General features: G+C 34.2%; 3 protein-coding genes and 2 pseudogenes across 3 annotated transcripts; all 5 read left to right on the forward strand.

The window, feature by feature from the left end:
• Positions 1-2,558: 2,558 nt before the first annotated feature.
• Positions 2,559-4,563, forward strand: LOC110611706 (annotated as a pseudogene).
• A 1,524-nt stretch (positions 4,564-6,087) lies between these two features.
• LOC110611252 (scarecrow-like protein 18) lies at positions 6,088-8,626 on the forward strand. The gene has a single exon (XM_043955530.1). It carries the CDS (start codon positions 6,100-6,102, stop codon positions 7,846-7,848), a length of 1,749 nt encoding a protein of 582 aa, XP_043811465.1. The 5' UTR covers positions 6,088-6,099; the 3' UTR covers positions 7,849-8,626.
• A 1,245-nt stretch (positions 8,627-9,871) lies between these two features.
• LOC110611056 (scarecrow-like protein 18) lies at positions 9,872-11,996 on the forward strand. The gene has a single exon (XM_043954523.1). It carries the CDS (start codon positions 9,883-9,885, stop codon positions 11,632-11,634), a length of 1,752 nt encoding a protein of 583 aa, XP_043810458.1. The 5' UTR covers positions 9,872-9,882; the 3' UTR covers positions 11,635-11,996.
• Positions 11,997-18,675: 6,679 nt separating this feature from the next.
• On the forward strand, positions 18,676-20,484 carry LOC110611707 (annotated as a pseudogene).
• A 593-nt stretch (positions 20,485-21,077) lies between these two features.
• LOC110610269 (DELLA protein RGL1) lies at positions 21,078-23,366 on the forward strand. Its single transcript, XM_021750110.2, has one exon. The coding sequence runs from the start codon at positions 21,231-21,233 to the stop codon at positions 22,965-22,967; it is 1,737 nt and encodes a 578-aa protein (XP_021605802.1). The 5' UTR covers positions 21,078-21,230; the 3' UTR covers positions 22,968-23,366.
• The last annotated feature ends 1,565 nt before the right edge of the window (positions 23,367-24,931 follow it).

The following is a 24,931-nucleotide window of genomic DNA, read 5'->3' on the forward strand; positions in this document are numbered from 1 at the left end:
GTATTGTTTATATTGTAAAAAATTTTAACTTAAACCTAAAATATTTTTAAAAAATAATTTGAAATAAATAATGACTTTCAATTTTTGAATTGTTTCAAAAAAAAAATAGAAATAACTCCATATCTATCAACAATAATGAATTTCAGTACATATACCATAAATCTATCTTACATGATTTTAAATATGAAAACTATTAGAAAAAGCACAAAATAAAATTAAAATAGGTAGAGGGGTATCTGCCAATTTGGTCATTAAAAAAAAATCAAATGGGAGAACAAGAGAATGGATTAAGGAAAAGTATAGGAAAAAGAAAACAAATTATTTATAAATGTTTCAGTTTTAAAACTTGATAAAATTAAAGAGATGAACAATTTCAGTTGGTTTTGTCAAATTGAAGGAGGTTTGTTTCAAGTTCAAAATTTTATTGGTTATAGTTTTATTATGAAAAATTCTGAGAATATATTTCAACGTAATATTTTTAGTTTTTCGGAAAGTAATGATACATTGATAATTATTAAAGTTTTAATTTTTCGTTACTGTTTACTTTTGCGATGTAATTTTTTGTCTTTTAATGGCTGCATTTTTATGAACTGTTTGCAAGTAGCTCTTTAGTTTCCACATTTAAATTTTTCTGAACTTGGTTTGATTTTAAATGATTGTAAATTTTTATTAGAATTTAGAATTGATATTTCTGTTAGATAAATTCATATAGAGAATCTATGATCGTTTCTCTGTTTGGGATGATATCTCTCTATTTTTGATAAAATTTTATTAATATAATTAATAATTTTTATTTTTTTAAAAAAATTAAAGAATAATCTCATAAGTCATAAGGTTATAGAGTGTATTTTATCGCATATAGATTTATTTATATATTACATACACTTTAATTAATTATATATAAATCACAATATAAAATATTTCATCTAATAATTATTAAATTTATTATTGTATGAAATTAAAATCATATTAGATTCATCTAATTTTATTATATTAATTATAAACAAAATGTTGTATAAAAAATGATAAGTAAAAATAAACTCGTATGAAAAATAATCTAATTGGTTATTTTATCTTACTTTTATTCCACCGTTTGTCTTTGATAAAATGAGAAACTGCCCTACATGCAATTAGGCTCTATTAGAGCATATGTTGTTTTGGTGTGCCCATGCTCTAGCTACTTTGGTTCATGAGAATTTCTTGATTTCCTTCATTTGCTCAATGGTGGGACATCGTTTCATCACCGGCAGCTTGCTTGAAGTTTGTTGCCCATACAAGTGTAGGAGAGGTTCAAAATCAGCCTTCTAATTCTTAAAAAGTCATCCTCCTAGAGATCGTCTTAAATTTAAGAGTGGTTCTGCTTGGGAAAATGGTAGGGAATTCTCTATTATAGTTATTGTTGTTCGTAATCATCTGCGAGATTTTGTGGAAGGTTCTGCAAAGCATATTCATGCTTCATTCTCATTAGCTATAGCTAGTGAAGCTTTAGCCATGATGGAGGCTGTTAAGTTGGTCATTTCCATTGGTGTTAAAATAGAAAGACAAGAAAGAAATGTTTGAGGGAAAGAAAATGTGATAAGAAAACAACCGACGTCGTTTAATTGTTGAGATAATATGGACAAAATTTATTGGTGGATCAGGTGGACTTTCAAACAAGAGATATTAAGGCCCGCTTTATCCCTAAACCGGGAGAAAGCTAAAAGGTCAATTGATTGGCCCCTTTACGTTCTCTGTTTATAGCCCAACCACATGTTCATATCTTGCTCTGTTTTCTAAGACACTATCAGTAGAAAGTCCAAGACTTTTTAATATATACCTCGATGGGATTTTGTATTCTGTCCTGAAAATGGCACCCTTTGCAGGCTAATGATTCTGTCACGATTCCAGCTTCGTGTATGGAAGCTAGAGCTTCTATCTTCTGACTTTTGTCTTCAAATGGATTGTTCAGATACGAATTCCTGCTCTAGTTTTAAGAAACGTTTGGTATATACAATGTATTTTCTTGTTATTTCCTATCAGACAGGAATTAGATCATAAATTCGCTGCATACAATGACATGAGCTGCATTGGTTGCATCAAACTGAGTATAATTCTGTAATAAGAATTGAGAACTGTTCATTGTCTTAGAAAAACAGAGACCATCGGAAAACAATGTCATATTTACTAGTCCAATTACATGCAAAATTCCTCGTCTATTAAACCAGTAATGTTCATATGGACTCCGTTTGGGATTGTGGTTGTTTTCTATAAATCAAAATTCATTTGTTGCACTTGTTGATTTTGCTTCAGTTGTGGACCAAGAGAAAAACTGTTAATGAACCTGCTAAAGGAATATTACTGCATTTTCCTAATATGCTGTTTATTAGTTAAAAATTATTCTAGTTTTTAATTTTTTGTGCAATTATCAGGTAATTTATTGGGAATACCGTGTAGGGTTCATGTTAGATTGACTCTGGCTTCAAATGCATTGTTTGGATTCTGTTTGGCTGCATGCTTTTAGTCTTTTGTTGTTATTTGTGGCAGATTGACATTTAGATCATCAATGTATTGCAGAGACCATGGTAGAAGTGCCTTGGGTACATCAAACTTCATGGGAAACTGAGAACAACTTAGCTATGTTACGTTTTGTAGTTCAGTCAAATGGAGGATCCTGCAGCTATAAAGCGAGTGACGTGCATTCTGTCAAAAAAACAAAACAAGGAAAAAAAAAAAAGAAGCTAAGCTTTGAGATGGAGACTTCTGAGGAGTTTGATTTTGGTGAAGTCCATGATAGGTTGAGTTCTACGGATCAAAGTTCTGAGATTTTGGAAGTTGAAAATGGCAAAAAACAAGTGCCAGGTTATATAGATGAAGACTGGGGAGAGTCAACGGCCATTGATTCTCACCATCCTGATAAAAGATCCTCTAAAGACGATCCATCAAAGGAAGGTTCAGTTTTCACCCATCATCATCAGCAACAAGAACTAAAGCAACAATCAGTTCTGAAACCTCGTCAATCATTTCCAAAGGAAATCACAGAGCAAACCAAGAAGGAAAAGCAAGATTCTTTTCCACCAGCCTCTCTTGAGATCCTGAAATGTTATGGTAAGGGGCTCAAACGATTAAGAAATCAAAAGATAATGGAAGCAACCAATGGTAAAACAACCTTAAAGGTGGCAAGTCCAAGATTATCTACTGAAGAAATCATAAGAACTGCTGGAAAAAGGGCTTTCCAATCCTTTAACAACATGGTCGATGTTTCCTCCATGCAAGATAATCCTTTTGATGTCTCTTTCTCATGCCTTTCCAATGAAGATGCCAAAAAAGTGGAGCTTGTTGAACTCCTTCTAGCATCTACTGAGAATATAGTCAATCAACAATATGACCAAGCAAGCATTTTGCTGGACAAATGTGATGCCTTGTCTTCCAGTACCGGAAACGCAGTTCAAAGAGTAGTTCATTATTTTTCTAAAGCTCTTCGAAAGAGGATCAATCGAGATACTGGAAGAATCACAACACAGGATTTGGAAAAATTGCAGTCACTCAGGATTCACGAGATAAACATGGCTCCAACTCCTATAGTCCTAGCATGTCATCGAGAAATGCCCTTCTCTCAAGTTGCAAACTTCACTGGAGTCCAAATCATTGTAGAAAATATGGCCTAGGCTAAGAAGATTCATGTGATTGATTTGGGAATAAAGATTGGAGTGCAATGGACAGGCTTGATGCAAGCTTTGGCTTCTCAATCTGAACACCCTCTTGAGCTTTTGAAGATAACAGCCATTGGAACTACAAAGAAACACTTAATTGAAGATACTGGTAAGAGATTAGAGGGATTCGCCCAGACCATTAGCTTACCTTTTTGTTTTAAGTTAATTATGGTATCAGACATGCTGGATCTCAGAGAAGATCTCTTTGAGTTGGATGATGATGAAACAGTAGTTGTCTACAGTGGATTTTCACTAAGGGGCCCGATCTCACTTCCAGATAGATTGGATTCTGTCATGCAAGTCATTAGAAACCTGAATCCACATTTATTGCTGGTCGTTGAACCTGAGCTTAGTCTTTCTTTGACTTCTTTCGTAAACCGTACCGTTGAAGCTCTTGGGTTCTTCGGTGCATATTTCGATTGTTTAGAGGACTGTATGAGTGATGATCCAACCAGGATAATTAAAGAATCATCACTCTTAAGTGAAGGAATCAGTATAGCGATAGACCATGAAGGAAAGGAATGGAAGAGTCGATGTGCAAAACTTGATGCCTGGAGGGCATTCTTTGCCCGTTTTGGCATGGAAGAGACTAAAATGAGCTCATCATCTTTATGCCAAGCGAATCTCGTGGCCAAGAAATTTGCTGGTGGGAATTCTTGCACTCTTGCCGTTGACGGCGGAAGCCTGCTTATTGGGTGGAAAGGCAAACCAATGTATTCTCTCTCTGCTTGGAAGTTTGTTTCACAGAAGTGAAATTCTTGAATTTTACTAGACTGTAATGTATAGAGCTCCATTTCAAGCACTATTTTTCTATTAGAGAAATGCTAGCAACTGGGTGACCAACAGCCGCAGGGAGAGGTGACGGCCCGCTAATACTCACGGCCGGCTAATACTCTCCATTTTGTGGTTGAAATATATAATAATTAATCAATTGAAAAAAATAATTAATATAATAAATATATTTTTATCATAAAGAATGGTGGACAATCATCTCAAATTACTGTTGTTAGCATTTATGTTTCTTATTAAAATCTTGTGGGCTTGACCAGTCATTTATGATTTATCAACAATTGGTGATTCAAGGGAACAATTATTTAAAAAATTAACTCATTATTCTTAAAGAAAGTATGTGTATAAGCAACATTAACATTAGCCTAATTACCATAATAATTATGAGCTTCAATTTAGTGTATAGGATTAGATTTATTAAGGTCTTTTTTTTATTTCGCCTAACTCGGCTACTTAATTTATAATAAATATAAAAATTGTACCCGTTTGATTGACATTTTTTTATTTTCTAAAAAAGTAAAAAAAAAATTATTTTTAAATAGTATAAAAATAACTTACTTCACTTAATTATTTAAGTTATTTCATGTGAAATAAACTTTTCAATAAATAATCCATTTGAATTAAACAAAACCTAAAATTATAATATCTCGTGTTCAAGCAAAAATGATGATATAAATGAAATAAGCTTGATTTGGTCCATCTTTCAAAAAAAAAACCCTGGTATTATGAAAGTTTAATATGAGAGGATCATTGATTTGTTATGTTCATAAATTCTTTCCTAAGCCTTTTTTTTTAGAAAAATATTTTTAATATTTCTAACATATTAGAAAAAATTAAATTATTTTTAACCAAAATAACTTTCTCTTCATTTTATGTACTTTTTAAAATATTATTCATACTATTATATATATATATTTAGTAATATTATTTATATTTTAAATTAAAATTAATAATTGTTGAGATGAGTGGTTGAGGACTTTAATTATATTAAAAATTAAAATAATGATATATTTACTTTATTGGAAAATATATTCCATGTATAAGTTATTTTGTCAAACAAAGGGAAACTTAAACTTATTTGTCTTTTCTTTTTTTCCCCAACATGTATATCTGCCGGTGATTCTTTCATTACTTTTTCCCCATTTTCAGATATTCAATATCTACATAAACATTAAATCTTGTTACAGCAATCAAGACAACCATATGGGCAATTTTGTTAAAAAACAATTCATCCCTCTGGCTGCAAGCTACGTCGATAAGTTCCAAGAACTATTATTTTTGGACTTTGGAGAAAGCAAGATCACCAGCATTGATTTGTTTTGGCTTCATTTGTTTTGTAATTCTACTTCTTGCATTAGATTTCAAAGTTCATGGTATCTGCAGATTGCCAAATTATTGCACATCATGAGAATTAATGTAGCATCCAGATTGCCGAATTATTGCACATCATGAGACAGCCTGACTTGATTTCATCAAACTGGAATCGTAAGACTTTTGATGAGAAGTGTTTGTTATCTTAGGAAACTGAGATTGAGAATTTTGTCTTCCAGTAATGTGCACTATATAACTAGTAATGTGCATAAGAAACCAAACTACAAGGTATTCCTAAGTTGAATTTGAAATGAAGACTTCTGAAAACTTCAATTTTCATGAAGTTCCAGATGAGTTGAGCACTACAAACAAAAGTTCTGAGAGTATAGAAGAAGGAAATCAAGGGCAACTTTTTGGAGGGGAAGACTGGGGAGAATCAGCAGGCACTGATTCTAACTGTGCTGATTATGTATCCTTGAAGGCTAACTCATCAAAGGAACATCTAATTTTCTTCTCTCGTCACCAAGAATCGTTCTTGGACTCTGATATTCTTTGTGGTCTAGAAGATGATATTTTTTCTCCACCACTTCAAAAATCTTTGGGCGACATTTCAAGGCTTGGTGAAATTCAGAATGATGCTCAAGACCAACCCAAGAAGACGAAGCACGACCAGTTTACTTTAACCTCACTTGGACTCCTAAAAAGTTATGTCAAGGGGCTGAAACGACTGAGCAGTGAAAGAATCGTTAAGCCAACCAATGATACGCCAATCATAGAGGTGGCAAGCCAGGGATTTTCAACTGAGGGAATCATGAGGATTGCTGCAGAAAGGTTTATCCAGTCCTTTATTAAAACTGTTGATGTTGTCTCTATGCTTGATAGTCCTTTTGATATTTCTTTCTCAGGCCTTCCTGATGATGAGGCTAAAAAGTTGGAGCTTGCTGAACTCCTGCTTGCATCTGCTGAGAAAGTGAGCAATCAACAGTATGATTGTGCAAGGACATTGCTAAACCAATGTGATTGCTTATCATCCAATACTGGAAATGCTGTTGAAAGAGTAGTTCATTATTTTTGTAAAGCACTTGGAAGGAGGATTGATCAAGAAACAGGAAAGATCGCATTTCAGGGTTTAGAAAAGCAACAGTTCTTCAATATTGATGAGGCAATCATGGCTCCGACATCCAACATTCTTGCATGCTACCAAGAAGTCCCCTTCTCCCAGGTTTCACACTTTGCTGGAATCCAAGCTGTTGTAGAAAATGTGACCGAGGCAAAGAGAATTCATGTGATAGATCTCGGAATCAGGACAGGAGTGCAATGGACAGGTTTGATGCAAGTTTTGGTGTCGCAATCTGACTTCTCTCTGGAGCTTCTGAAGATAACAGCTGTTGGGACGACTTTGAAACGATTAATTGAGGATACTGGTGAGAGGCTAACAAGTTTTGCCGAGTCCATTGGCTTACACTTCTCTTTTAACACAGTTATGGTGTCAGACATATTGGAGCTCAAAGAAGATTTATTTGAGTTAGATGCTGATGAAACAGTAGTTGTCTACTGCGAATACTTACTAAGGAGCCTCATTCCATCGCCAGACAGGCTGGATTCTATGATGAAAGTGATCAGAAATCTCAATCCAACCATAATGGTGGTTACTGAACCTGAGTTTAATTCCACTTCACCATACTTTCTGAACCGTTTCATTAAATCTCTTTTCTACTTCAGCGCATACTTTGATTGCCTTGAATGTTGTATGAGAGATAATCCAAACAGGATGACTATAGAATCTTTGCATTTTGCTGAGGCAATCAGAAAGACGGTGACCACTGAGGGAGAGGAGATGAAGATCCAAAATGCAACACTTGAAGTTTGGAGGGCATTCTTCGCCCGTTTTGGGATGGAGGAGACTGAGCTGAGCACATCATCTTTGTACCTAGCAGAGCTGGTAGCTAAGAATTTTGCTTGTGGGAGTGCTTGTACACTTGGCATGGATGGGAAAAGCCTGCTCATTGGATGGAAGGGTACAGCAATGCATTCTCTTTCTGCATGGAAATTCATTTGACATTAATATCTCTACCAAAAGTGTATAGCATTGTCTTCACCTGTCATTGCTCTATTTTCTCTCAGCTTGCCTGCTTAATACAGAACACTACATAACCTTGTACTTGAGCAGAAACCAGAGTATCCAACTGTGACTTGGAATAGAACAATATCCAACTGTGACTTGGAATAGAACAATATGCAACTGTGACTTGGAATAGAACAATGTCCATTTGTTATAGAATATTGACGAAATTGGGATTAAAATTATCAGCCAATCTACCCCTTATCTTTCTGATAGCCTCGGTCTAAATGATACAATGTTAGACTATTTCGCTGATGTTATCAAGCAGTTTGAAACTAATAGAGAATAGAACGCAAACCTCAGCTTCCTTGTCTGCCTTCTCTGATTGGATTCTGCGCCTCTGTGCAGCTTCAGCTTTCTTCAGTTGCTGCTCCACTTCAGAGAGTTTCGCCTTTTGTTCTGTCATCAACAAGCAGATTGCTGAAATAGGACAGGTTTAATAAAGATATGTCCCACTAAAATTTTAATTTTTAAAAATTGAATGAGTTTATTTCTTATAGACTGTCACATTTAGCTCCCTCCAAATTGTTAAAAAAAATGAAAAAGTTTTTTTTTGTTAGTAGGCTAAGCATTACTGATTCCCAGTGAACAATTCTTTAAAAAAATCAACTCATTACTCTTAAAGAAAGTATGTGTATAACAAAAATTACCAATGGCCTAATTGCCATAATACTTATGAGCTTCAATTTAGTAAATAGGATTAGATTATCATCAAGATTATAACGTCTCCTGTTCAATTCTCGATGTAAAACTGGTGATTCCAGAAGTTTTATTATGGAGCAATCATTTTTTTTGGTATAATCATAGGCATTCCTGAATTTCCTAAACCGAAACTAAATTCTATTTGTATCTTCTATTTGTATCGAATCGGTTCATTAAAAGTAAAGTGATTTGTGAGTATTTGCTCAATCCATCAATGAGGATTGGACTCTCCACCTCACTTGAGATAAAGACCGTCGAAAAACTCATTCCAAGACTAGTTGATTATAAAGTGATCGTTGATTTGTTATGTTGGGAAATTCTTATTTATTTTACAAAATTATTTTTTATATTTTCTAATAATTGGGCACTTAAAGCAATTTTTCATTGAAGAAAGAGTTTAATTATTTTTTTAAAAAATATGTTTTATGTATAAATTATTTTCGCAAATAAAAGAAACCTAAATTTATTATATGGTAAATACCCTCTTCCTCTCGGTACTTCGATGAGTTCCAAGAAATATTATATTTAGACTTTGGAGAAAGATAACAAAATGACCAGCATTGATTTACTGAGGGCATCTTTTGCCGTTTTTGGAATGTTGGAGACCAACATAAGAAGCTAATCATTCTGTCAACCTGGTAACTAAGACATTTACTTACAGGAGCACTTCCGCATTTGTTTCACTCTTAGTTTCATGTCTGGTTAGTTTTACAACTATTGAATCTATTAAATCGACTCAAAGTTTTAGATGGAAGCTTATTAATTATATAGGATCAGACACGACGGATCTCAAAGAAGATACTTTTGATTTAGATAATGATGAAACAGTAGTGATCTACAGTGGTTAGTTACTAAGGAGACTGATCAGAATGGATTCTGTGATCCATGTAATTACTCTTATGTTTTGTGCAAGTCTTAGTTACCCTTCTTAGGAATTAGGAAAACATATTAGCTTGTTTTGGCTTCATTTATTTTGTAATTCTGCTTCTTACAAAAGCTGTCAGAGTTCATGATATCTACAGAATATATCAATGTAGCATCCAGATTGCCGAATTATTGCACATCATGAGACAGCCTGCCTTGATTTCATCAAACTGGCATTGTAACAATTTTAATGAGAAGTATTTGTTGTCTTAGGAAACTGAGATGGAGAAAAATTGTCTTCTAGTAAAATCTTTTCAAGAATTCCTGCACTATATAGCTAGTAACGTGCATATCATCTAGCGCTGCGAAACCAAACTACAAGGTATTCCTTAATTTGAATTCGAAATGAAAACTTCTGAAATTTTCAGTTTTCATGAAGTTCCGGATGAGTTGAGCTCTACGAACAAAAGTTCTGAGAGAATGGAGGAAGGAATTCAAGGGCAACTTTCTGGAGGTGAAGACTGGGGAGAATCAGCAAGTTTTGATTCCCACCATTCTGATTTTGGATCCTTGAAGGATAACTCATCAAAGGAAAATCTAATTTTCTTCTCTCATCACCAAGAATGGTTCTTGGACTCTGATATTTTTTGTGGTCTAGAAGACAATATTTTTTCTCCACCAGTTAAAAAATCTTTGGGGGGCATTTCAAGGCTTGGTGAAATTCAGAATGATATTCAAGACCAACCCAAGAAGACAACGCAAGACCAGTTTACTTTAACCTCACTTGGACTCCTAAAAAGTTATGGCAAAGGGCTGAAACGACTAAGCAGTGAAAGAATCATTAAGCCAACCAATGATACGCCAAGCATAGAGGTGGCAAGCCAGGAACTTTCAACTGAAGGAATCATGAGGGTTGCTGCAGAAAGGTTTATTCAGCCCTTTACTAAAACTGTTGATGTTGTCGTCTCTATGCTTGATAATCCTTTTGATATTTCTTTCTCAGGCCTTCCTGATGAGGAGGCTAAAAAGTTGGAGCTTGCTGAACTCCTTTTGGCAGCTGCTGTGAAAGTGAGCAATCAACAGTATGATCGTGCAAGGACATTGCTAAACCAATGTGATTGCTTATCATCCACTACTGGAAATGCGGTAGAAAGAGTAGTTCATTATTTTTCTAAAGCACTTGAAGAGAGGATTGATCAAGAAACAGGAAAGATCACATCTCAGGGTTTAGAAAAGCAACAATTCTTCAATATTGATGAGGCAATCATGGCTTCGACACCCAATATTCTTGCATGCTACCAAGAAGTTCCCTTCTCCCAGGTGGCACACTTCGCTGGAATCCAAGCTATTGTAGAAAATGTGACTGAGGCAAAGCGGATTCATGTGATAGATCTTGGAATCAAGATAGGAGTGCAATGGACTGGTTTGATGCAAGCTTTGGTGTCACAATCTGACTTCTCTCTGGAGCTTTTGAAGATAACTGCTATTGGGACTACTTTGAAACGATTAATTAAGGATACTGGCAAGAGGTTAACAAGTTTTGCTGAGTCCGTTGGCTTACCCTTCTCTTTTAACACAGTTATGGTGTCAGATATATTGGAGCTCAAAGAAGATTTATTTGAGCTAGATGCTGATGAAACAGTAGTTGTCTACTGTGAGTACTTACTGTGGAGCTTCATTCCATTGCCGGATAGGCTGGATTCTATGATGAAAGTGATCAGAAATCTCAATCCAACCATAATGGTGGTTACTGAACCTGAGTTTAATTCCACTTCACCATATTTTGTGAACAGTTTCATTGAATCTCTTTTCTACTTCAGCGCATACTTTGATTGCCTTGAATGTTGTATGAGAGATAATCCAAAGAGGATGATTATAGAATCTTTGCGTTTTGGTGAGGCAATTAGAAACATTGTGACCACTGAGGGAGAGGAGAGGAAGATTCAAAATGCAACACTTGATGTTTGGAGGGTATTCTTTGCCCGTTTTGGGATGGAGGAGACTGAACTGAGCACATCTTCTTTGCGCCTAGCAGAACTGATAGCTAAGAAATTTCCTTGTGGGAGTGCTTGTACACTTGGCATGGATGGGAAAAGCCTGCTAATTGGATGGAAGGGTACAGCAATGCATTCTCTTTCTGCATGGAAATTCATTTGACATTAATATCCACACCGAAAAGATATAATATTGTCTTCACCTGGCATTCTTCTATTTATACTCTCAATCTCAGCTAGCCTGCTTAAACAGAACATAAGCCAGAATATCCGACTGTGACCTGGAATAGAACGTTTTGCAGATAAAGTTGTGAACAAAATTGTCAGCTAATCCACCCCTTATCTCTCTAAAGCCACTTTGTCCAAGTTTTCCATTTACGTATATTAGAGTGTGAATATAATATATAAATAATTATAGCAGATTACATAATCATAGGCTAATTGATTGATAGAAGATTATTAGGAGTCGCCTTAACAAGATCTTGTAATATGTATATATACATATTTACTGAGAGATATACTGAAATTGCCCAATTATTCCTTATCTTATTACATGTTATCAGAGTTATTCCCGTAGAGATTTAATATTTTTTTTCTCTCCCGTCAAGTTTTAAATTTTTGGAGACTTAGAGCTCATGTTCTTTTGTATTACCCATCCAAGGTAATATTTGTCTCTCAACGTCCACGTAGGAAGGACGCCGAAATCGACTTATAGTCTCCTTATCAGATTTGTGGTTCCTTTGCCATTTGAGTGTTGGGGGGAGGCGTTTTTGATACTGTTCACGTCAGGTGCTGTTCATGCCATCACGACGACTACTTTTCACTGGGTAATGGTCTCTGATAATAAGACTCATATTATTAAAATTATCCCAATATTTTCAGTAGCGGCTGAAACATGTAAAACTGTCTTATTTCTACTTCATATAAATGGGTCATTAATTCTGGTACCACGGATCACATGATAAGTAATTGACTGTGCGGTTGTTGAAGCCGGTCAAAAATAACCTTTTTGGTTATCCACAATTTTACAACTGTAGATAGTGGTAAAATGATCGAATCCATAGGAAATTGATACTTACTTATCTTCCTATCAATAACCAAGTAAATAAATAGACAATAAAAGTAAATCGGCGGGTTTTGAAGTTTGATGGCTAAACTAAAATTAAAAGCTACAACGTAAAGCAAATAATAAAGTAAAGAGAATTCAATAATGAGAAAAGCCTAGTTGAAGAATTGGATCCACTTCAGTTGTTGGGATTAATCATTGACACTTATATTCTTTTATTTGACTCAATAAATTAGTTATGGGAGTGGAAGACGCTTCTCACCACCATGTTCCTCCTTAATCATAGATTAACTAGGGAACATCCTCTAATTAATCACTAATCAACAAGTTGCCAAGAAACGTTTTTGGGGCTTTTAGCATCTAACAATTGTCAATTGCATTAAGAGATAGAGAGACTTAATTCTAGCTATCCAAACGTATGGTGGTTTTGCTAGATTATGCAATTTCCTTGATTTTTACACCAAGAGTTACTTATGTTTGAATAATTCAAGCAATTACGGACTTCAAACTATCCAAACTAACAAATTATTACTTTGCAATCAAGAATCAATGGGCCCTATTGATCTAAATAACAAAGCAACAATAGAATTAAGCATGGAATTGCATAAATATTGATAAATAAAAGATTAACATAATATATTTAGATCTCCCAATCCATAAGCAACTAAAGTTTCACCTAATCTTTAACTAGAAAAAGGAGTTTCAGCCACTCATGGCTGAAACAAACATAAAAGAAAAGAAAGAAAGCAAGAAAAAGGAAGAGGAAGGGCCGGCTGGTGCGGCTAGAGGCGCGCGAGGCTGCTTGAGCTCTTTCCCAAAGGTGAGAGGTCCCTTTGATTGCTGGTTTGCTGTCTATTTATAATTGATTTGAGCAGCCCTAGTTTCCTTGTTTGGATTGGACTTCTTTTCCCAATTGGAGTTGAATCCTTTGGAAGGTAATTGTATCTTGATGAGATTTGGCTTCCTAAATATGTGGGATTGAGTGCTGAGGTGTCTTGAGAATTTGCTGAGCTGTCCTCTCGTGTTTGGGAGGGAAAAGTCTTCTTGAATGTTTGAAATTCGAATTTCCCACATTCTGCTGTCTGCTGGTGCAAGTGCTGTTTGTCCGGGTTGTTTGGGCAAACAGCTCGGGCAAACAATCTGTTTTCCCTGCTGTCTGTGCACTGCTTCTGTCCTGCTAGTCTGTTTGCCCAGTCTGTTTGGGCAAACAGTCTGGTCAAACAGCAAATTTGAAATTTCCTCATTCCTCTCCCATTTCAGCTTCAACTTGGATTTGGGCAAACCAGTTTGTTCTCTTTTGTCATCTTTGGGGCATATTTAGGGCCATTTTTACCAATTTTCTCTCTTACACCATTTTCTGCAAAATAAGATCAAAACCACAAAATTAGGTAGAAAATGTGTAAATTAACATAAATGACAATATGGAAAATGGGTCTAAATTTGGCTCTATCAGTAATTCTAATATTTTTACTAACTTTCGATCTCATAAAGCACATTCTCCTATTATTATAGCTGATGGGTCAACTTATAATTTTGAGAGTTCTGGGGCTATTAAACCTACTCCTTCTATTACCCTATCATCTATGTTAAGTTTACCTAATTTTGCCTTTAATTAATCTTTGTGAGTACACTTACCAAAGACGTAAATTGTTGTATTTTCTTTTTTCCTAATCATTGTCTCATTCAGGACCTTATGACAAAACAGATTATTGGTAAAGGACATGTATCTGGGAGTCTCTACATTTTGGATGCATGGGTGCCTCAGTCTGTTGCCTGCTTCAGTGTTGTGTCTCCGTTTGAAGCACATTATTGGTTGGGACATCCTTCTTTACCAGTTTTGAAGAAGATATGTTCTTAATTTCATAAGGTATATTTACTGGAATGTGAGTCATGTCATTTTGCAAAACATCATCGAAACTTTTAAAGTCCTAGAGTCAATAAGCGAGTTGAGTTTGCTTTTGAATTAGTTCATTCAGATGTTTGAGGCTCATGCCCTGTTGGATCTAAAACTGGATTAAGATATTTTATCACTTTTGTGGATGATTACTCTAGAATGACTTAGATTTATTTTATGAAGCATCAGTCGGAAGTGTTTTCTCATTTTTCTGCCTTCTGTGCTAAAATCAAGACTCAATTTAATGTTTTTGTGCAAATTTTGCGGAGCGACAATGCTAAAGAATATATATGTCAGAATCATTCCAGGCTTGTATGATTCAACATGGTATTCTTCACCAATCGTCATGTGTTGATATACCCGCTCAAAATGGGGTAGCTAAAAGGAAGAATCGACATCTCCTTGAGACTGCTAGAGCTCTGTTGTTTCAAATGCAAGTTCCTAAGTAATTTTGGGCCGATGCTGTCTCTACTGTATGCTTTCTCATTAATCGCATGCCCTCCACAGTACTAAACGGTAATACTCCTTATAATGTCTTATTTCCTAAAAAGCTATTATTTTCTCTCGAACCACGATTGTTTAGCAGTACTTGCTATTTTCGGGATGTCAGACCTCATGTAACTAAATTTGATCCTAAAGTTTTGAAGTGTGTTTTTTTGGGATATTCTCGCCTTCAGAAAGGGTATTGGTATTACTCTCTAGACCTTAATAAATATCTAATCTCACCAGATGTAGTATTTTCTGAGCAAATTCCTTTTTATCCTGTTGCACAAACCTCTCCTGATCAAGAGAAAGATGATGAGTGGCTCATCTATAGAATCATATCTTATGGTGGAACCTCTTCGAGTATGCCTTCTGCTATACAATCTGATGGTAACATTCCTCCTAATACTTAGCCTCCTATTAAACCATCAGTTGTTCAAGTTTACTCTCGGAGACCAGTATCTGATGATACATGTCCTGCACCAGAATCTTCTTCACCATCAGATCTACCACTGAGTGACCTTGATCTCCCCATTAGTCTTCGTGAAGGTAAACGATAATATAAATCTATTTATTATGTTGCTAACTTTATGTCTTATGATCACCTGTCTCTTTCTTCTACCTCCTTAATTATCTCTCTAGATTCCATTTCTTTGTCTAAGACAGTTAAAAAGGCCCTGCCTCATTCTGAATGGCGTGATGCAATATTTGAGGAAATCAAGGCTCTAGATGAAAATTATACTTGGAAACTAGTTGATTTACCCTCTAGCAAGAAGGTTGTGGGCTGTAAATGGGTTTTTACCATCAAAGTCAATCCAGATGGTTCTATAGCGACGCTTAAGACTCGTCTTGTCACTAAATATTATGCCCAAATCTATGGCGTTAACTATTCTGACACTTTTTCTCCTGTGGCAAAAATGACCTCAGTTCGCTTATTCATCTCCCTAACTGCTTCTTAGCATTGACCTTTACACCAATTGGATATCAAGAATGCATTTTAATATGGTGACCTCCAAGAGAAGGTGTATATGGAGCAACCACCAGGGTTTGTTGCTCAGATGGAGTATGAAAAAATCTGCCATTTGAAGAAATCTTTATATGGTTTGAAGCAGAGTCCTTGTGCATGGTTTGACAAATTCAGTGAAATTGTTCAAAATTTTGGGTTGAAAAAAAGCAAGTGTGACCATTCAGTCTTTTATAGAAATTTAGATACTAGTATTATTCTCCTTGCTGTATATGTTAATGATATTGTCATTACAGGGAATGATAGTACAGGGATCTCTTCTCTCAAAAACTACTTGCATGCGAGTTTTCATATCAAAGACTTGGGTCAGCTTAAGTATTTCTTAGGAGTCGAAGTCTTGAGGAGTAAAAGGGGAATTTTCTTGTCTCAAAGGAAGTATGTCCTTGATTTACTTGTAGAAACTGGGAAGATGAGAGCTAAACTATGTAGCACACCAATTATTCCTAATATATATCTTATAAAAGATGACGAAGACCCTTACGATGATTCAGAGAGGTACAGAAAGTTTGTTGGAAAGCTGAACTACCTTATGGTGATGACTCGGCCAAATATTGTTTTTGCAGTAAGCGTTGTAAACCAGTTCGTGTCTGCACCTACGGTGAAACATTGGATTGCTCTAGAACAAATTCTATGTTATCTAAAAGGGACTCTTGGACTTGGTATACTCTACAATGATCATGGGCATACTGCACTTGAGTGTTTTTTTGATACTGACTGGACGGGATCCAAAAGTGATAGAATGTCGATTATAGGCTACTGTGTATTTGTTGGAGGAAATCTAGTTCTTGGAAAAGTAAGAAGCAGAATGTGGTATCCAAATCCAGTGCCGAGTTAGAATACAGGGTCATGGCTCAATCTACTTGTGAGATTCTGTGGATAAATCATCTACCGAAGAAAGTTGGTATGGATGTTGTGTCACCCGCGAAGTTTTAGTGTGATAATCAGACTGCTCTTCACATTGTTTTCAATCCAGTATACCACGAACAGACTAAGCATACTGAAGTTGATTGCCATTTCTTTGTGAGAAAATTCAAGAAAATTTAATTTCTACCAATTATGTGAAGATAGGAGAGTAACTGAGTGATCTACTCAACAAAACTTTAAATGAGCATCGAATATAATATTTTTCTAACAAGTTGGGCATGATAAATCATAAATATTTATGATTCAACTTGAGGGGAAGAGTTAGAGTGTGAACATATTCTGTACATAATTATAGTATATTATATAATCATAGGCTAATTGATTGATAGAGGATTATTAGAAGTTGGCTTTACAAGGCCTTATAATTTGTATATATACACACAGAGATATGAAATTGCCCAATTATTCCTTGCTGTTTTACCAACATGTTTATTGAATAAAAAACAATTGGCTAATTGTTTCGCTTGGTTGATTGTGATTCCACTAATCTGGTTTCTCTGACCCTTTACGTTTAAGATTTTTTCAGCAGCACTAATTTCCATAGATTCTTTAATAATGATTTTATTCAAGGCGTAGATTATCTCATTTTAAAGTAGTAATCAACTAATTGTGAACATTTTGCTGTTTATTATCTCATCTCAAAAGTTTAATTTATTATTCATGAGTAAGTTGTTGGCTTATAGAGCAATGGAAACCAGAAAAGAATGCTTCATCAAACTTGTCAAATTAATGCCTGTTGCAGTTCCTCTTGTTGCTAATTATAACCAGTGATTTAAGCATTCCCTAGCAATGACGGACCTAAGAGGGATAGCTGGACCACTGCCTCATTGAAATTTTAACTTTTAGATAAGGATAGATTGAATATGAGTTTATTTATAATAGACTGCCACTTTTAGCTTCCTCCAAATTTAAAATAAAAGATATGAAAAGTTTCTTTTTTTTTAATTTCCACTAACTAAATAAAAATTTAATAAGTTTGAATTATATTTTTACTAAAATCTAATTTTAATTAAATAAGAATTAGTTTAGTATAATTATATTGAATTTAAACTCAGTATATAATTTGTCTTTTAATTATAAATATCACTATTTTGGCTTCTTAAGTGTAAGGTAACAATAGCCTAACCATATATTCATATCTTCCTCTGTTTTCTAGACTAAATCAGTCTTTCTTTTAAGTTCGAGATTTTTCATTTATCCCTTGAGGGGATTTCGTATTCTATTCTAAAATGGAAGCCTTTGCAGGCTAACGATTCTTTCACAATTCCATCATTTTGAATTCCCTGCTTTAGTTTTAAGCAGTCTTTGGTATATACTATTTATCTTCTTGTATATCTAATCGGATAGGAATTTAGATCATAAAGTTGATGCATACCATGACATGAGCTGCCTTGGTTACATCAAACTGAGTGTAACTCTAAAATGAGAATTGAGAACTGTTTATTGTCTTGGGAAACTGAGACCAAGAAGGCAATGTCTTCTTTACTAGTACAGTTACATGTAGAATTCCTTATCTATTAAACCAGTAATATGCATACCGGCTCCATTCGAGATTGTGTTTGGAGGCTTTTCAGAAAACAAAATCATTGGATGGAACCCCGTGCGGAGTTAGAATGTCAGTTCCCACTCCTTGAGAGGTACTGAATAAATTTTCTTAGTTTTTTTTTTTTAATCAAATTTAACTTAAGGAAAAATTAATACCCTCTAATTAACATACTTAAGGAGACCTTTCACTAACAACAGATTTGAACTATAATGCCAAGCATCACCTATAACCAAGAAAAAGAAATCTGTGAGCTATATTTCATTTAAGATGGTCAATTCTGTGGAGTTCAATCTTGGTGGAATTCATGATGGTTATGTTCTACAAATCAAAATTCAGTTTTCGCATTTGTTGATTTGCTTCAGTTGTGCAGGAAGAGAAAAATGTCAATCAGGCTAGTTATAAGAATATAACTGCGTTGTCCTAATATGCCGTCACTGTTTATTAATTAAGAATTATTCTATGATTTTTAATTTTTTGTGAAATTATTAGGCAATTTCTTGGGAATACCGAGTAGAGTTCCAAAGTAGGATATCATATTGACTCTGACTTCAAATGCATTGTTTGGATTCTATTAATTGGCTGTGCTTCTAGTTTCGGAAAACCTGTGATATCTATAGAGCCTTTTGTTGTTTTTTCTTTTTTTTTGTGCGTCAGATTGGCATTTAGATCATCAATTTATTGCACAGACTGCATAAATGTCTTGGGCACATCAAACTTCATGGGAAACTGAGATCAACTTAGCTATGTCATGTTTTTTAGTTCAGTCAAATGGAGGATCCTGCAGCTATAAAGCAAGCGACGAGCATTCTGTCAAAAACAAAACAAGAAAAAAAAAAGAGAGAAAACAAGCTAAGCTTTGAGATGGAGACTTTTGAGGAGTCTGATTTGGTGAAGTCCATGATAGGTTGAGTTCTACGAATCAAAGTTCTGAAATTTTGGAAGTTGAAAATGGCAGAAAACAAGTGCAAGGTTATATAGAAGAAGACTGGGGAGAGTCAAAAGCCATTGATTCCCATCCTCCTGATAAAAGATTCTATAAAGATGATCCATCAAAGGAAGGTTCAGCTTTCAGCTATCATCTTCAGCATGAAGAACTAGAGCAACAATCACTTCTGAAACCACTTCAATCATTCCCAAACGAAATCACAGAGCAAACCAAGAAGGAAAAGCAAGATTCTTTTCCACCAACCTCTCTTGTTATGGTAAGGGGCTCAAACGATTAAGAAATCAAAAGATAATAGAAACAACCAATGGTACACCAATCGTAAAGGTGCCAAGTCAAGGATTATCTACTGAAGAAATCATAAGAATTGCTGGAAAAAGGGCTTTCCACTCCTCTACATCCATGCAAGATAATCCTTTTGATGTTTCTTTCTCATGCCTTTCCTTAATTGAAACACTTAATTGGGACTAATAAGAATCACTTAATTGAATATACTGGTAAGAGGTTAGAGGAATTTGCCCGAACCGTTAGCTTACCTTTTTGTTTTAAGTTAATTATGGTATCAGACATGCTGGATCTCAAAGAAGATCTCTTTGAGTTAGATGATGATAAAACAGTAGTTATCTTCAGTGCATTTTTGCTAAGGGGCCCAATTTCACTACCAGATAGACTGGACTATGTGATGCATTCATTAGAAACCCGAATCCACATCTAATGGTGGTCATCGAACCTGAGCTAAATCCTTGTTCGTCTTCTTTCATAAACCGTACGGTTGAAGTTCTTCTGTACTTCAGTGCATATTTCGATTGTTTAGAGGACTGCATGGGTGATGATCCAAACAGGACAATTAAAGAATCATCACGCTCAGTGAGGGAATCAATGTAACGATTGCCCATGATGGAAAGGAATGGAAGAGTCGATGTGCAGAACTTGATGCCTGGAGGGCATTCTTTGGGCGTCTTGCCATGGAAGAGGCAAAAATGAGTTCATCATCCTTATGCCAAGCAAATCTCGTGGCCAAGAAATTTGCTGGTGGGAACTCTTGCACACTTGCTGTTGACGGCGGAAGCCTACTTATTGGGTGGAAAGGCAAACCAATGTATTCTCTCTCTGCTTGGAAGTTTGTTTCATAGAAGTGAAGTTCTTGAATTTTCCTGGACTGTAATGTATACAGCTTCATTTCAAGCAGTATCTTCTATTAGCCACTTGCCAAACTTGTCCATACATATCCATTTATATATATATATATATATATATATATATATTTATATAATTATTACTTTTATTCCCATTTTTGGATATCCAATATCTATAAAAGAATCTTGAATCTTGTTATACCTATCAATGGTTATATGTGTTGGTTCGTTCAGAAAAAGAAAAAATAAAAACATTCCTCAGGCTGCAGCTACTTCGACGAGTTCCAAGAATTATTGCTTTTGGATTTTGAAGAAAAATAAGAAAATCACCAGCATTGATTTCCAGTGGGCATCTTTTGCCGTTTGTGGAAGGGTTGATACAAGTCTTAGTTACCTTTCTTGGGAATTAAGGAAAACTTATTAGCTTGTTTTGGCTTCATTTGTTTTGTAACTCTTCTTCTTACATTAGCTTTCAGAGTTCATGGCATCTACAGAATATATCAATGTCACATCCAGATTGCCCAATTATTGCACATCATGAGACAGCCTGCCTTGATTTCATCAAACTGGCATTGTAACAATTTTAATGAGAATTGTTGTTTGTTATCTTAGGAAACTGAGATTGAGAAAATTTGTCTTCTAGTACAATCTTTTCAAGAAGTCCTGCACTACATAACTAGTAATGTGAATATCATCTAGCACTGAGAAACCAAACTGCAAGGTATTCCTAATTTGAATTTGAAATGAAGACTTCTGAAAATTTCAATTTGCATGAAGTTCAGGATGAGTTGAGCACTACAAACAAAAGTTCTGAGAGTATGGTAGAAAGGAATCAAGGACTTGAAGACTGGGGAGAATCAGCAGGCGTTGATTTCCACGGTTCTGATTATGGATACATGAAGGATAATGCACCAAAAGGACATCTAAGTTTCTTCCCTCATCAGCAAAAATCATTCTTGCACTCTGATATTTTTTATGGTATAGGGTATGATGCCCTTTCACCACCACTTCGAACATCTTTGGAGGACACGTCAAAGCTTGGTGACTTTCAGAATGATATTCAAGGTCAACCAAACAAGACAAAGCAAGATCAATTTGCTTCAACCTCACTTGAACTCCTAAACAGTTATGTTAAGGCGCTGAAACGACTGAGCAGTGAAAGAATCATTAAGCCAACCAATGATACGCCAAGCATAGAGGTGGCAAGCAAGGGATTTTCAACTGAAGGAATCATGAGGGTTGCTGCAGAAAGATTTATCCAGTCCTTTACTAAAACTGTTGATGTTGTCTCCATGCTTGATAATCCCTTTGATATTTCTTTCTCAGGCCTTCCTGATGAGGAGGCTAAAAAAGTGGAGCTTGCTGAACTCCTTCTGGCATCTGCTGAAAAAGTGAGCAACCAACAGTTCGATCGTGCAAGGACATTGCTAAACCAATGTGATCACTTATCATCCAGTACAGGAAATGCTGTTGAAAGAGTAGTTCATTATTTTTCAAAAGCACTTGGAGAGAGGATTGATCGGGAAACAGGAAAGATGACATCTCAGGGTTTAGGAAAGCAACAGTTATTCAATATAGATGAGGCAATCATGGCTCCAACACCCAACATTCTTGCAAGCTACCAAGAAGTTCCCTTCTCCCAGGTTGCACACTTCGCTGGAACCCAAGCTGTTCTAGAAAATGTGGCCGAGGCAAAGAGGATTCATGTGATAGATCTCGGAATCAGGATAGGAGTGCAATGGACAGGTTTGATGCAAGCTTTGGTTTCACAATCCGACTTCTCCCTGGAGCTTCTAAAGATAACTGCTATTGGAACAACTTTGAAACAAGTAATTGAGGATACTGGCAAGAGGTTAACAAGTTTTGCAGACTCCATTGGCTTACCCTTCTCTTTTAAGATAGTTATGGTGTCAGACATATTGGAGCTCAAAGAAGATTTATTTGAGTTAGATGCCGATGAAACAGTAGTTGTCTATTGTGAATACTTACTGAGAAGCCTCATTCCATTGCCAGATAGGTTGGATTCTATGATGAAAGTGATCAGAACTCTCAATCCAACCATAATGGTGGTTACTGAACCTCAGTTTAATTGCACTTCACCATATTTTGTGAACCGTTTCATTGAATCTCTTTTCTACTTCAGTGCATACTTTGATTGCCTTGAATCTTGCATGGGAGATGATCCAAACAGGATGATTGTAGAATCTTTGCATTTTGGTGAGGGAATCAGAAACATTGTGACCACTGAGGGAGAGGAGAGGAAGATCCAAAATGCAACACTTGAAGTTTGGAGGGCATTCTTTGCCCGTTTCGGGATGGAGGAGACTGAAATGAGCACATCATCGTTGTACCTAGCAGAACTGATAGCTAGGAAATTTGCTTGCGGGAGGGCTTGCACACTTGACTTGGACGGGAAGAGCCTGCTCATTGGATGGAAGGGTACAGCAATGCATTCTCTTTCTGCATGGAAATTCACTTGACATTGTCTTGTCATTCTTCTATTTAAACTCTCAGCTTCCCTGCTTAATACAGAACATTGACGAAATTGTCAACCAATCCACCCCTTGTCTCTCAAAAGCCATTTTGTCAAATTTTCCCATTTACTTAATTTACTGACATGTTCAATTAATCAAATATTGAATTGGCTAACAGTATCTGATTGGTGATTCCACTAATCTGATTTCTTTTACCTTTAGGTTTAAGACTTTCGCAGCAGCATGCTTGAATAGATGTAGTAGCTGCACTAAGCCGCATAGATTCTTTAATACTGATTTTAATCAAGGTTTATAACCTCCTATCCTTGGAGCTTAGATACATGAATGTTCATGCACAATCAGTATAATGAGCTCAAGAGTTGTTCAATGAAGACACATCATATATCACATTAAATGCCAGAGCCCTTGGTTAAATTAATTGATCATGTTAGAACTCGGCCAATCTACATGTATATATATAAATTTGTGACTTTTTAAATTTGTTATTACGTGACATTTTAATTTTTTATAACATTTTTAATATAATATATTAATTTATAAATTAAAAAAAATTAAAATTAAAAACTAGCTATATCTTAAAATAATTAATAAAAAATTAATACATTTCTATCTTCCTAATTATAAAACTGAAAAATGATATATTTAAATTTATAATACGTTTTTTTAATTATATTTCTATTATTAATAAATTTATCTATATATATATAAATAAACTTTAAAATAAGTCGATAGAAAATTGACGAGTGTCACTATTAAATTTATATACAATAGTTTGATAAGTGATACAATTAACTTTATATTTATGACATGCACGCAAATATATTTACAATTTTTAAAAATATTTTTTAATTTTACTTTTATATAAAATAAAAATTGATGTATAATAAATATAATTTATTATTTTTTAATTATTATTAATGTATAATCTTTTAAATTCTTATTACTTTCTAATAATAAATATAATTTTTATTATATTTATTATCACTTATATAACCTTTTATGTTCCACTACTTTTTAATATATTATATTATTAATATTATAATAAAAATTTTATTGTATTTTTTTTATTAAAAAACTTTATTGTATTTTTTATTTTAATAATAAAATATTTAAACAATTAAAAAAGTATTTTTATCATATAACAATAATTTTATAACAAAAAATCATATAAAGAGTTTTTACTATCTCATATTATTATTTATTTATTTGATAATTTTATAAAATTATAATTAATATAATTTAATTACAAATATTTTATATGATGTGAATAATTATATAGAATAAATATATATAATTAATTAAAATTATTATAATTGTAATAAAAATATAAAATAATTAAAGAATTAATAATACAAAATATTATCGAATTAAAACTTTATTCAATTTAAATAATTAAAAAAATTAATAAATATAAATAATTAAAATATAATAAAAAAGTAAAATTGAGATTCAAAGTACTCTAAATCAAAATGTTAAAAATATTAATCAATCAAATAATTAAATCTAAATTATTAAAATTTACTATATTAATAATTATAATAATTTTATATTCTTCACCCCTCAACAAAATGTAACAATTTCTATGTATTTTTTTACTCAACTCTCTCTCATTTTCAAATGATTCTTGTGTTGAAATTCTTCTTTTTTTATTATTATCTTAATATCTAGCATAAGATATATAATTATACAATTTTTTACTGAACTAAATTAAAATTAAACAACGAGTCATTTCCATAGTTTAAAAAAATCATTATAATAATAGTAAAATATATTTATACCATCATTATTATAAAATCATTCATACTATTATAAAATAATATTTTTCTGCCATATTGAAAAATATTATAATAAAAGCAATGATTCTCCTCTTACACGTCCACCACTATCATCACCACTTTTAGAGCTCAATAAACTTAATTTTCCTAAGAATATAATTTCTTAAATAAAAT

The sequence above is a fragment of the Manihot esculenta genome, chromosome 3 (genome assembly GCF_001659605.2).
Source record: "Manihot esculenta cultivar AM560-2 chromosome 3, M.esculenta_v8, whole genome shotgun sequence".
NCBI lineage: Eukaryota > Viridiplantae > Streptophyta > Magnoliopsida > Malpighiales > Euphorbiaceae > Manihot > Manihot esculenta.

What these genes read in the sequence shown, in the direction of transcription:
- LOC110611252 (XM_043955530.1), top strand. Translation starts at nt 6,100, where the DNA reads ATGAAGACTTCTGAAAACTTCAATTTTCATGAAGTTCCAGATGAGTTG.
- LOC110611056 (XM_043954523.1), top strand. Translation starts at nt 9,883, where the DNA reads ATGAAAACTTCTGAAATTTTCAGTTTTCATGAAGTTCCGGATGAGTTG.
- LOC110610269 (XM_021750110.2), top strand. Translation starts at nt 21,231, where the DNA reads ATGAAGACTTCTGAAAATTTCAATTTGCATGAAGTTCAGGATGAGTTG.